The sequence below is a fragment of the Tigriopus californicus genome, chromosome 10 (genome assembly GCF_007210705.1).
Source record: "Tigriopus californicus strain San Diego chromosome 10, Tcal_SD_v2.1, whole genome shotgun sequence".
Lineage (NCBI taxonomy): Eukaryota > Metazoa > Arthropoda > Copepoda > Harpacticoida > Harpacticidae > Tigriopus > Tigriopus californicus.
In genome coordinates, this window is record NC_081449.1 from 1579775 (window position 1) to 1593448 (window position 13674).

The following is a 13674-nucleotide window of genomic DNA, read 5'->3' on the forward strand; positions in this document are numbered from 1 at the left end:
CTTTCAAAAAATTCACTTTGAATGTATTTTAAGACATATAATATAACATCGTGAGCTCGTTTGAGATTATGCAAGAAAAAGGGAAATTAATGGTTTTGTGACATTGAGAATCTGTATTAATTGTCTGCGAATTTAAGTTAAGATATAACCGGGGCATTTTGGAGCAAAATACAATGAAAGCTGACTCATGAAATCCTTAATAACTGTAAGTAGCGGCTTGCTAGATCGGATCATAATTTCCAAGTGCATGCTAAGTAGGGTGTTCCCAATTTTTATCAATTACGTTTTTCAAAATTTCAGTTTTATAGTGCTTTTAAGGCATGTAACTTTTTTATCTGGGCTAAAACTTCAAAAAGCCATAAAACCAAAGTTGTTTTGCATGATTTACTAAGGTAGAAAAATGCCAAGATGCGTTTTGAAAATTTCCGTAAAACCGTTAAAGGGCATTATAACCACCGTGAGACCATATTGCTTGAAGCTGCTTTTCAAGGCTTGATGAAAGAGACCGGTCCCATCTCACTGACCCTCATATTAAAGAGGCTGGTCCTATCTCACTGGTCCTCATTTGAAGGACTGTTCCGTGCACACTGAGCACATCATCCTGATATGATATGGATAAATTAAGCACAGGATGAATTATAGTTCACGGAACGGTTGATAATGAAATGTCCTGAGAAAATGTAAATCAACATCTTGTTGAAAATGTGAAATCGTTGGACTGCCCAAAGGAGAGTCCCATTCGCGGTCAGATGTCAAGCAAATGCCGACCCATAGTCGCAAAGACGTCTTAATCCGTGGGGAGTAGAGATAGATAGGAAATTGTATCCTCAGTCGATTGAATATTGCATGCCCTGATTAGGGTTAGAGCCGGAGGCCTTAAAGATAGGTCTAACAAATTTAAGCCCCCTGCGCTAGGTGCTCTTCATCTCAGAGAGCTATCAAAGGTAGTTATACCTAGTGCTGGGGTCAAGAGTTCCATGCTTCTGTTCATAACGGGATTCAAAAAACCAGGACCTTTCACATTTGAGCCGAGTTTTTTTAAAAGCTCGTACCCCTAAATAAAGGTTTGGGCGTTACCAAGTACCGTTTGACCGGTGTATTTTCATACCCGTTAACGTCCAAGCGCCTAACTCCGAGGTAAGAGCTCAAAACAGGTCTCTGGTAGTGTCGGGCGTTTACTTTGGAGTTTTAGGAATGAAATGCAAATCAGAAGCTCCGCCAAGGCCAAGTCACAGACCATAAAATGTCTAGACATCAAACAGCGGGAAGAATAAGGGGACCACTAGCCTATATCAGCTGCAAAATAAATTTTAGTGTCCAGTGACTCATGCGTTTTCTTATGCAGGTATGCCCGGTTGGGGGCTCGGCAGCTTTGAAAATTTATCATCTTCCAAGGGTAACTAATTTTGATTGTGCCCAATGCTTTAGCGGAGTTATATTAGGTGAAACCTATTTCGGGAATCCTTTGTATAGGTACAAGAAAGTTAGGCATGCCCCAGGTTTCCCATAAGCCTCTTGGCTTTTTTTGATGGGTACCCAACCCTATTTAGAATCCTGAATGTCATCTGGTCTGTGCAAGTGTCCATGCCGGGATATTCTGCACTTGGCCAAGGCAGCGCTCCATGTGATGGAAATCCTTCGAAATTTACCCTAAAAATGGTTACAAGACCTACAGCCTAAGATATTGCATGTGATTTGGTAGCAAGATATGACTAAGTCTGTCAAACGAGAAGTCCATCTTTTAAAGAGATCCTAAAATCAATATCAATATTTGTTTCAATAAACAACTCATTCCAGGATTTGGCAAACGCAAACCCAGTGGCTAATGCTGGCAATTTCTTTTTACAAATTTGCGTTTGGAGGCAAGTATACCGAGAGAAAAAAGAAATCCCCCGCCTCAATTCCGATAATGTCACTCTCTTCTCTAAGATGACCGAAATCATGCCGCAAGTTGTATACAAGTGATTTTTAATCAAAAAACCCGACCCCTCCGCTACTTTTCTTTTACATTGTGACTCTAAATCTAGTGACGTTGGGGAGGTCATTAATGTAAATTGGGAAAAGCAATGGGCCCAGTATACTCCCTTGCGGTACTCCACAAGGTACGAGCGAAGGTCCTGATACCACATCTCCAATTTGAACTCTTTGTCGTCGATCCGTCAAATATCTGCTAATCCATCCAATAATATTTGAGCTGAACCCATATCTTGTTAATTTTCCCAAAATAATCTCGTGATTTACTGTATCAAACGCTTTTTTTAGATCTAGGAAAATGCCTATAGAATATTTTTCACTGTAGTTCGACAAGTTTTGTAAGAAGTTGTGCATTGCGTGCATCGTGGAGTGCTTGGGCCGGAATCCAAACTGAACGTCAGACAGGTGGTCTGTTGCGAAAGGAGCGAACATTTGGTCATAAATCACCCTTTCCAAGATCTTTGATAAAGAGGGTAAAATGCTTATAGGCCGGTAATTTGTCAACTCACAACGGTCCCCCCTTTGTACAAGGGCAAGACTTTGGCTGTTTTCCACTCAGGAGGAATATAACCAGTAATTAAGGAAATGTTAACTACTTTTGCAAGTGGCTCGGCAAGATCTATTTTGATCCCTTTTAAAACGACGTTAGAAATTCTATCATAGCTGTGAATTCTTTTGCAAGCTAATCTGTCAATAATCTTCAAAATTTCCCAACGATGGATAGCCTTGAAGTATTAAGGTCTTTGCTCAGGTTTAATCGGAATATGATTAAGAATTTCATCGGCGTTATAGTTATCGATTGGTTCATACCCCAAAACCTGTTTCACATCTTACCATGTTTAATTAGCTACATGATGTTTGGTTTCACACCAATAATCTACTTTAGCAGTTTTTATAAATTTGCAGTACAACCTTGAGTACTGAGAAATACGTTTCTGATTTTCTTCGGTTGGAAGTTTTACGTATTTCGATTGTAGTTTTTGTTTATGTTTCTATATTTCAGGTGACCATGCGTCATCCAGGGGTTATTACGATTCTGAAATGTACTTTTGCGATTCCCCGCAATAGGTCAAGATTCTAAACGAGCAGTCTTAACCTGAGATTGAAAATCTAGAAATGAATTTACAGGATTACCCTCACAAATGTTCCATTGTATTTTTCCAGTTAGCTCCACAATAATTTAATGTTTTTGGGACGTGAGCTTCTTACGAAAATTACAAGACCATTTTATTTGTAGATTCATTGCCCATATTATCGTTACAGTCTCTGGAGGTTTTTGGTGATTCTTTCATGTATTCCCGATTCCGATGGTTGTTTTGGGAAAAAAGAAAAGAAAAGAAGCGACGACAAAAGAGAGAAAAGAGACTCGTGTGAAAATAAAGACGTGAATTAGTTACAATTACAGTCCCCTTTAACAAAGGCCGACGGACTCTGGCCCGTCGTTGAGGATATGCCCGTGCCACCCAAATCCGACCTAGATTAGCCAGAGTGCTAAAAAAGGCATTGTATGTACAGTGTGTCCAGAAATTGAGTTCCTCCTCTTTTATTTGCTTTAAAACTGTTAGCGTAGGTTCAATACATTTGGCTATTGCTTACGTGGGTAGCGACGCCAAGCTCAACACAATTTCTGATGCAATTGGTTGCACTTTGATAGGACTTTGTCCTCATGTCCTTCTGGTTAGTTTATTGATCCTGAAGTCATTTTGACATGATTCCAATTGCTAGTTCTATTACTCACCGAACTAGATAGAGGGTTCATACTCCGCTAGCACTGGCCAAAGTTTCGGACGATGCTTTTTTCGTTGACCCAGGCAGAAGGGTTTGTGTCACACGACAATTGGTTCTTGTTGGACCTTTCTAAAACTACGAACCTCAAGTTTTGAAACTGAGATAGTGCCCAAAGAACCCAAATTTCACTCCATTTATGATGATGCCGTTCAAAATACTAGAAAAGTTTGTATATTCTGGCTGTCTGGCTGTAGAAATTATCTTTGACTAAGCCTAATCTTAATAAGATAACAAACCATCATTCAAATCCAAATTGAAATTTTGTCAAGTTAAATTTGCCGCATCGGGTATAGTAGTGTTGGGGAGGGACCTGCCCTTTAGTGATAAACGAGGCCAAATGTCTAGAATTTCGAATTATCAGACGACTGTCCACTCTGCCATGCGCGGTGCCAACTGAGCATTTTTACGTCCCACTTGATTTCGTGAATTGAGGCTTGTGATGAAAGTCTGCAGTTGCATCAAAGTGGTTAAAATTCAAGCTTCGGTGCTCTTCTCCATGCTGATCTGCTATATGATGAGACCTCACCCTTCACTCCCCTCTAATACCTCTGTACGTCCCCCCGTGTTTAATCTCTGCCCTTGGAAATGAGGTCAAATGACAAAATATTCTGTGTGACAACGGTTCAGCTTTCACGTTGCATATGGGCATCAACTTTCTTTGTCCTCAAAGTGGTAGAAGTTGCTCGAACACGGTAGGGGTTTTCCTAGTGAAGCGTCTCAACTCTATAGTACTTCCTAACCCTCCTTGCCTGAAAAGGACTTCATTCTCCATGATTGTTCCGACTTTTCCTCAATGGTATTTATATAGAAACGCATGTCTTCATTCTTGTTGAAGCTAAGCTCTTTGGATCTCCAAATTGCCTGGCAAGGGCCAAATTCCCAATCTCAGACTTTTTTTGTTTGTCCCGAAGGCTCAAGTTACCTGTAGAGCGGATGGGCTTTCGGCAATCACGCTTGCAGCCTCTCGAAGGGCTCGGGATGCCTTTTGTTCACCCTCAGCCGCAATGACCTGGAAAAAAATGGAAGAAACAAAGCGATTATCAGTGTGTTTCTGATACCCCTTTGTCTCAAAGGAGTGCATTTGACACCAGAGAACTTTGGAATGTGGGTCACGAACAAACACTCCAAACACGGAAATGGCATAAAACTCTCTGCCAAAGACGACCCTCCTAGCTTACATGGCTTCCTGAAATGATGGATTGAATATTTTGGTGAGGCTAATCTGAATGTAACTTCGTATTACAGCATTCTTATTAGGGACGAATTTCCGGCTTTGACAGGACTAGGAGGGTCTGTGGCACATTTCGAAAGGCTTTTATCTGTAACGCAGATGGATGCTCGTTTTTCTTTGAGCTTGCTTGTTAGGGGAAGGGATGGCCCTTCAGTCTTGTTACTAAATACCCAACGGATCCGGTCCTAATGAGAACTTAATAATCTAAGAAGGGATGTTCCATTCCCCCTCTTGCTCTTTTTTTTCAAACCTCAGCGTCTAACAAGAAGGCTCCCTTGAGGGATGTTTTCCATGAGTCGTGTTCCTCACGTCGCTTATTTTCCCACCCATTATCATTACGATTTACGACCAACCCGCGTGGTGCTTGCTTGTTCCAAGTTACATTTTGACAAGGGGGAGAATCTTTTGAATGCTCTTGGGCTATGTGAACCATGTCTCAATGGCTCTCTGGTCAATCTGAGATGACCTGATTCTTCAACCCTCACCTTACCCGAATGAACTCTCTTCCTCATTTGGCACTCCAGTAGGGAAAAAAAGAGTCTGAAAGAACGGATGAAGCTTGCCTCTTCAGTCCGGTTTCCTTCTCCAGAGACCATTGTTGAAAGAGGGGCCCCGCTTTTATTTCAATTTCATTTCAGTAAGATTTAAGAATCATACCGATTAATTGCTTCAGCTAAGTGAAAACCTCTCATTTGGTTGCTATTGTACCATTGTAGAATAATTACAACCCAATTTTTGCATGGCTAACCTTTGGTGTCAATTACTCCAAAGAGAGTCGTCGTCCCTTACTTCTTATGGCCCCATTGTCTTTGAAATACGAGTCCTGATAAACTTCGATCCAACATGTGTTTTCTCCGTTTCTCCCTTTCATCTTGCGTCCAATCACTCTTGTAACTCAACAAGAGCGTCATGGTGTGGAACAAATAATTTCTCAATTTCAACCTCATCATACCTTAGCTCTGGCCTCTCTAGCTGCTTCAGCCTCGGCGGCCATCGCCCTTTGGAGTTGAACCGGTAATCGAACGTCCTTTCTGAAATTGAAATTGAACTGTAAAAAAACTGGTCCAGGTGTATGGGATATATTTCCTTCCACATGTACACCGATTTGGATCCAATCCAATGGAAATTAGTGCCCGAGCTTGATCGGGAACGCAATTCCAGGAAAATCGGAAATAGAGCTGTACTGCCACCTGATTGACAATTCGAGCGAAAGGAGGTAACCTCAATATGGTTTATTTATGCTGTCGCTCGTTTCCTTTTGTAAGTGCCAAGAAGAGCCTACGGAGGACTAAATGATATTTGCTAATGGACCTCATCGGATTTACTCTTACATTTCCACACGCTCTGCCTTCACACCCCAAGGGTCGGTGGCCTCGTCCAGAGCGTTTTGCATGACTTGGCTGATTGTCTCTCTCTCTGATAGAATCTCTGCCAGATTCTTTGTTCCCAACACATTACGGAGGGTTGTGGCGGCAAGCAAACGCGTGGAGTGACTGAAAAAGGGAAATGATTCGAAAATCGTATTATCTTCCTTGGGGTTTCTGGTTTCAGGACAAATGCATTCAAGAAATGAATTTCTTCAATTCCGATGGTTAATCAATGGTTCCGCAGTGATTGACATGGGCAAAGATGAAAGTAAGTGATTTCAGTTGAGAGATCGGCACTCTCCAAGCAAAAGAAAACTTACTGAGAGCCAAAGATGACTCTTTGCGATAACAAAAATGAAAACACGCCAATCCACGTTCTCATGAATGAAATACTACAAAGGACTATAGGGTCTCACTCTACCTGTAGTCTTCGATGTTATTTGTAGCCATGGTTGGATTCGATACCCTATAATATACAACAGCATCTACACTAACTGTTACTGAATCACGAGATAGCACCTGAAAGAAGAAGAAAACGAATCGATTCAGAGGACTATTTCATTCGAGCTTCATGATTCACTCACCTCTTGAGGTGGAACATCAAAAGAGACCGTACGGAGATCCACTTTCTTGTACGAATCGACACAGGGCATGATGAAGAATAAACCTGGGCCTTTGGCTCCTCCGGCACGAAGTCGACCCAAACGGAACACAACCGCTCTCTCGTATTCTTGAACGACCTAAAAAGTAGCACAAACGTATAAAGACGGCCACACCACTTTATGATACCATTCAGAGGATGGGGCTGTAATCTTGTCTGGCCTCTTTACCTTCACCGTGACGCAGAGAGAGAATGGCATGGTGACGAGAACGAGGATGAAGGCCAGAAAAGTCAAGAGCATGGCACACACACCAGGTCCCTCGGGATCGGCTGAAAGTGAAACAACATGGCCTTACACTCATTGGCAGATTTCCCACCCTTCTTTTATTCATTGAGGAGACTCATTTCCAAGTGTGTAGTGTACATTCGTTGGATTGATGTTCCCTTTGAAAGGTAGATATAGAGCCAGGAGTGTGTATTCATGGAAATATTGGCGCAAATTGTCAGATGAAGGAGAGAGGGAATAAAAGCACGTCATTTCTTCTAGGGGTTTTAAGAGTGAGCCTGGGGATTTTTTTCTAGTTTCACAGCGAGAATGACGCTATTTCCTACCACGTGGAAAGAAACTTCTTTCTGCTGGTTCTCAAATGCTCCTACCCTTAACTTAAACCTAAAATAAGTCTAAACAAAAATGACTTTCTTTTCATGGTAAAGTCATCTTTCATCAAGGATGGCACGCCTCGACCACATTGGGAGTGGTAATTAAGCGCACGTCAGTCTAAAACCAGCATAAACAATGAAAAAGGCCAGGGGCCAACATCAGATTGGCTCGTTAGCTAAAGGATTAACCTTAATTGAGTCGTGTAAGAATGGCGCCTAAAATCAAGAGGTACAACTCAACTCAATTGTTCATCCAAGGGATTGAGAGATCCCCCAATTTGCTCGGGTTGCCAGACCCCAGCGAAATTCATTTGTCACTTCCGCCTCGGTTTTGTTTCCTTTCTGTTCTTCTTTGGCAGGATAAAAGTAAGGCCTTTGACTTGAGCCATGAGAAGAAGTCGGATGTGTTTCTCGTGCAGACAAAGCCATTAGGTAGGGTAAGTAACTTGGCTCCATGAAGAAGGAAGGCTTCATTTAAACTCAATGTTACTTTCCGTTCCAGGGGTAACTTAAGGTGGAATAAAAATCTGGAGAGTGGGGACTATGCTCAACCAGAAGATGATGCTATGGTCTGAAATATGACGTGAACCCATTCATCAACGCCAAATACTAATTGATCATCACGAAGACGACAACCAATCCCTCGGACTTGTTTACCCATCGCTTCAACTTGGGGTGTGACATTTCAGGGCGAAGGCAAAGAAAGAGAAGAGAAGACTGTCTTGATAATTAATACCAATTTTGAGTTAGGATGGTCGGTCTCCTCGTGTCTTTGCTTCTCCAGGAAATCAGGGTGACCAGGTGACCGTTAACTGAGCCATATAAGTCAAAGATGCGGATTGGAAAAAATCCCGACCTAGTTACAACAATTTGACAAAATCAAGTGTTTCGGGCATTTCACATAAGATGGATCATGCATATTTTGCTTCGCTTATTTACCTCACTTATTACGAACAGGAATTTCATGAGTCGGCATTTCGTCATTTTTCGCCTGATTTTATTTTCATTCGTTTTCATAAGTTTAATCCGAGTAAAATTCGCTGAAATGCTGCATTGTTTATTATTCAAAAAAATGCTGCCAAAACCAATTGTTTTAATTCCTAATGTTTATGAAATGCAATAAAAATGTTTATAGAATGTTTAAAGACTATTTTTTAAGTTTTGAGTAAAAAACAGCCAAGTGAATGCCATGCAACAAGTGAACTATTGGTCTTTCAACTGATTTTGAATTCTTACCATATTTGTCAATCTACTTCATTTTTCCATTAATTTCATCAATAATGCCTACTGAAGTATGTTCATCCTTTTCCCTGTCTCATTGCGCAATATATTCGTCTCTATTTCCTGTCTTCATCAATTATGCCACTCATAATAATGATCTCGAAGATAATGGGGCAGAGAGAAAAAAAGGGAATAAGTTGGTCAAAATATGTTGTTCACTTCTCATTAGTTACACTTCTCCATAAACGAGGCATTTTGCATTGCCAAAGTTCATGTACGCTTGCCAACGAGATTGACTGGATCTTAGACCCTGTCCAGAGTAATCAGGATTGCCACTTACTTACCAATATTGCAGTTATCCTCCATACAGGCACCCATGTATTCATTCATGAGATGGCTGAATTTGTGTTTGTTAATCCTATTCTTGTCTTGATGTGCGTGGAGGATCTGGCCTGAGGGAGTGGTGATAAAGTGATGCTCGTCACCCTGACCTGACACGATTTGATGGGTGGGCTTCCTTGGCGGCAGCACATTGGTGGCTTTGTCATCTCCGGCAAATCGAACGGTGTCATTGTGACCCCCTGACCCGCCCCCTTTGGGTATACGAAGCATCAGTGGACCAGCCGGGACTGCATTGGTGTCCCGACCGAAATCATCATCATCCACGGACACTACCGGTCCATGGAACTCGTGCTCCATACCATGCATCGCGAATTAGACTTCAGTGAGGTCAATGCATGTTATTCTTGAGCAATGTAATGCCGGATTTTGAGCTCACCATGGGTTTGGCAGACTTTAGAATGACATGGTTGGAAAGGGGTTGTCATTTTGTTGCTCCAGTTCTTATTGGAAGGGTTCACAGGTTGTCATGGGGAATTAATGGTAGACTGAATCAAACAAGGCGCTCAGAGGGCAAAGGATAGAATATTCCTCCCCTTCCCCCCCCCAAACTCGTGGAAAGACAGAGAGACAAGTTAGCAGCTTCAACAAAGGATCAGAAAGCATGTCCTCCGCCTACACGAGCTCTACAAGCCACGTCACCCTTCGCAATTTTAACACTCACTCAATTTGAGACCAACTTTTCAACACGACCCCTTTCTCATTCTCATTCTCCTTTAGTTTTCTACACCCTTCCAACCCCGCTCTTCGGAAACTTCTTTCTATTATTTTTTTAGTTTCAATGTCCCCTTGGACCCAACTTTGAAAGTCCTTTGGAGTCTCCTTTGAAAAGCGAAACCTCAGCATTGACCCCACATCTTGACGAATACGTAGAGGTTCCGCTTACTGTACATTTAAATGGAAACCGGAACTTGGTGAATAATGTATAACCTACATTTTGGGGAGCTTGACTTGTCAGCGTTTTCAATCACGTGGAATCCAACAAGTGCCCCCAAGTATTGGATATGGAAAACCACTGACATCTTCAGATATTTGACACCTGGTGTCCTGAAACCTGATTTCAGACAACGTGTGTTGTTCAAGAGCTTCCTTCACTTGGTAGTGTCGAAAGAGAGTGTGTTTATCAATCGGTTTTAGTCCTCTTAAGAAGACCCAATACATGGTTTGAATATGTTGTAACATGATAAATTGAATTGAATTTGCTCAAAATTAGTGATGGCTAGCCGTGAGAGGACAATTTCCTCAATATGTTTGCTGTTTGGGGACCCGACTATCTATATTGATATACATTGTCCAATTGCTTTATTTTACTATACACGCAAACTCACTCGCTCGAAGACCTGTCGCTCTACATTTACGGAAGTTGTCACTTCTCTAAATTTGGGGTGAAGTGTTTTGCTAGATGTTTCAACTCACAGATATCCAGTACAAGACGAAAATCAATCTATTTACGGCTGTACACGTACCTGCAGTGCTTACCAGTACTTCATGTTCTTGTTGGCCTTCAACCCTACTAGTGCACCGCTCGAATAGAAAATAATCGAAGTTCTAATTTTGGGGCTTGTCGAGCGGTGGTGATCATCCTAATTTGTTCCCAGGACCTAAACAAAGAGTGATGATGGTCTTGCTGTCAAACACTAACCCACAATGTACAAGGTCGTGCATTAAAAAGCCAGAGAGCACCCGCCCAAGAAGATCAAGATCCTCGAGGAGGTGTTGGCGAGTATTTTCTCTCATTACATTGGCCAAATTCTAATTAGATCTCAGGAATATGCCAACAACTCAAACTGGACAGAAGAGCCCTCCTCCCCTTTGTTCTTCGTTTGGGCGGAGCGCGACCTTCCGGTCTTTCACACAGCCTTCGACGTGAAACAAGTGCTGTTCTTATTGGTGTATGTGTACTTTTATTGTCTTGGAGTTCACACGGCATGCCAAGAACACAACCTTGAGCGAAACTAATAATGGCATTACCAACAGAGTGGAAGATTGTTTACGTTCATTTGTATTTATACGTACCTCATACATAATTTTGGATACGTAGAACAATATAAGATCTATTCAAATGAGTGAAAACGAGTATTGCTTTTTTTCAACAAAAAGTCCATTGATGTTAAATGACTTTGTGAAGACGTTACAATCGTATGACAGTTAATACCTGTAATTTCACCGCTTCCAAATGAAGGAATTGAAGAAACTCTTTCGGAAGAATCGCTTTTATTCTTGTCAAGATTTAATCAAAACTACAAGAGAAATACGCAAACCGTTCCATTTGTCATCATGGTCATCGGAGCAAGTCTTTCAAACAATATGGCCTTTATTTGCCCTAACTTTCCCCTTGTAGCACTGTGAACCCTTTCTTATTTCCGGGGTTTGACCCTGTCCCAGTTTTTCAAGAGGGTGAAGGTCGGTCGGCCCTCATCCGTGGGAAAAGTGCAAAGTGAGATGATTGGACGGATGGAAATGTACATCTCTTCCGTCAATCGCACAATCGCACATATTCCGCTGCTCGTTTTCGCTCATTCTATTCAAACTTGTTCGGACTGGATTTCAATTGATATCGAAATGTGAAGAAAGGATACGGCGGAGGGTTTGAGTACAGTCAATGAAAGAAGCGGAAATGAATCCCGCACCTATTTTTTGGGTTTCATGTCTGACCATATGCTCGCATATAAAGAAGATTTGGTGGGGAAGGTTTGGTCCTTCGAAATTGTGATTATCGAGTGCTTTTCCTGCGAACTAAGATTTCATAGCAAATTGGTTCTTCGGAATTTCTTTTCACATCATCTCCTGAGATTATTCATTGAGACTAAGCGAGAGCTTGCTTCAAAGGCCAACGCCAGCCTTTGACCAAGGTCAATAGGTGCCCTTTTAAAATTGACTACGCTCTTGCTTCCCAATGGCCTTTGAATGGGATGAGAAGTTGATGTCTCCGATCAATTCGTTCAGAGACCCTCGGATCAAGGTCGTTTTGTCAGAATTGGGTCCACCTTTTTGAGATAGCATGTTAATGGCATGGAGTCAGCGTTTTTCAAGAAAGGGCTAAATTAATGCAGAGAGAGCTAACCTCTTTGGTTATGAGGCATCCAAAGCTGGTTAACACTGATCTGATTCCTAGCAAATGGCTTTTGGATCCATGCTTAAATAAACTTGGTGAATGGGTCTCCCGAAGGAGTCCGTGGTGTAAAGTTGGACCCAAACTTCGGTGAAGTTGATATTCAATTTCCAGTTCCGACTCATTCAAGAATGCAAATTTGAGGAATGGGAGCGAGTCAAAAATGAAGGACTCCCTCAGGCGAGGTTCTCATTAAATTGAATGTTCAGCCCAAGAACGCGGGTCCTTCACACCACGTCTTTTATCTAATTTAAAGCCAAGAATGCGCACCCGCCACCAAACACTTCATGTTCAACCGGAGGGAAATGAAATATCGTCTCATATGCAAGTCTTGTTCCAGACAAGTGTCAGAGAGAGAGATCGAGAAGAAAGAGGGAAGGCTCTTGGGCGAGGTCCTTCCTAGCCGATGAGAGGCTTATCTTGATTCAGCTTTCAAGGTTGAACCAAATTTAATCAAAAAATGGATTTCTTACATGTCTTCAAAAGTCGATATGGCTTTATAGCAATTGACGGCATGTCTTAATTTCCCCGTCACACGTAGGTGTTCTTTTACCTTCTATTGACCACTTTTTCTTCGTGTTCGTTTCGATGAACGAGAAAGCTCGAAGTGCAATATTTCGCTTGATTCGATTTACCTAATGAAGACCTACAGATTCCAGTTTGTTTTCCTGAGAAACCTCATGGGTTCCAAACTCCCTCGTGCACCCCTCAATCCTGAATATCTGTCAAAAATACATTAAGTTGAGTGTTCCTCACACCTTTCTCTTCGTCACCTTTCTGGCATGAAATATTTGATTGCTTCGAGACAGATCCATCTGGCCTCAAAAGACCTCAAAATATAGGGTGTTTAGACCTATGATTTGATTGATTTCCAATCAAAACCAAGAATACGAGATACCCACCCGTCACCCCAAATCCTGGCGCGGGTGTGGATGGTGGATGTCCATTAAAAACGTGGCGGTGTGCTATATATCGGCAAATTAGAGTGTGCCTTCGGGTGAGGGAGCACTTGCTTTGGATCTTGGGGGGAGACTCGACCGAGTATTTGACACATTGTGACGGAAACAAGATGTGACCAATGCTTCTTCAGTGGGTAGATCAACTCCATGGGTGGATCTCCGAATATCCCACTCCCCTAGGGTGATTTCATTAACAAGAGAAAATCGTAGTGCACACACATACACACGCACACAAGACAGACATCAATGAGAGTGAGGGTGGAACAACCTTTAAGGGCTCATCAATCCTCGGTGTAAGAGGATACGTTTTGCATGTCTTCTTCAATGGAAGAGCCTTTTAAGCCACTGGACCTATCTCCCTA

At 42.0% G+C, this 13674-nt stretch overlaps 1 protein-coding gene across 3 annotated transcripts in view; it reads right to left on the minus strand.

The window, feature by feature from the left end:
* The window catches only part of LOC131888351 (band 7 protein AGAP004871-like), a 36632-nt gene that overhangs the window by 2368 nt on the left and 20590 nt on the right, over positions 1-13674 (minus strand). The window contains exons 2-8 of one of the 3 annotated variants that reach the window (XM_059237192.1): positions 9187-9587; positions 7191-7291; positions 6945-7100; positions 6782-6879; positions 6325-6486; positions 5946-6024; positions 4685-4771 (exon numbers count right to left, since the gene is read on the minus strand). In XM_059237192.1, the coding sequence (XP_059093175.1) occupies positions 4685-4771; positions 5946-6024; positions 6325-6486; positions 6782-6879; positions 6945-7100; positions 7191-7291; positions 9187-9550 (1047 nt within the window). In that variant the 5' untranslated portion in view covers positions 9551-9587. Of the gene's footprint in view, positions 1-4684; positions 4772-5945; positions 6025-6324; positions 6487-6781; positions 6880-6944; positions 7101-7190; positions 7292-9186; positions 9892-13674 lie in introns of those variants that run through there. The other 2 variants (XM_059237191.1, XM_059237193.1) reach the window with 2 other exon arrangements.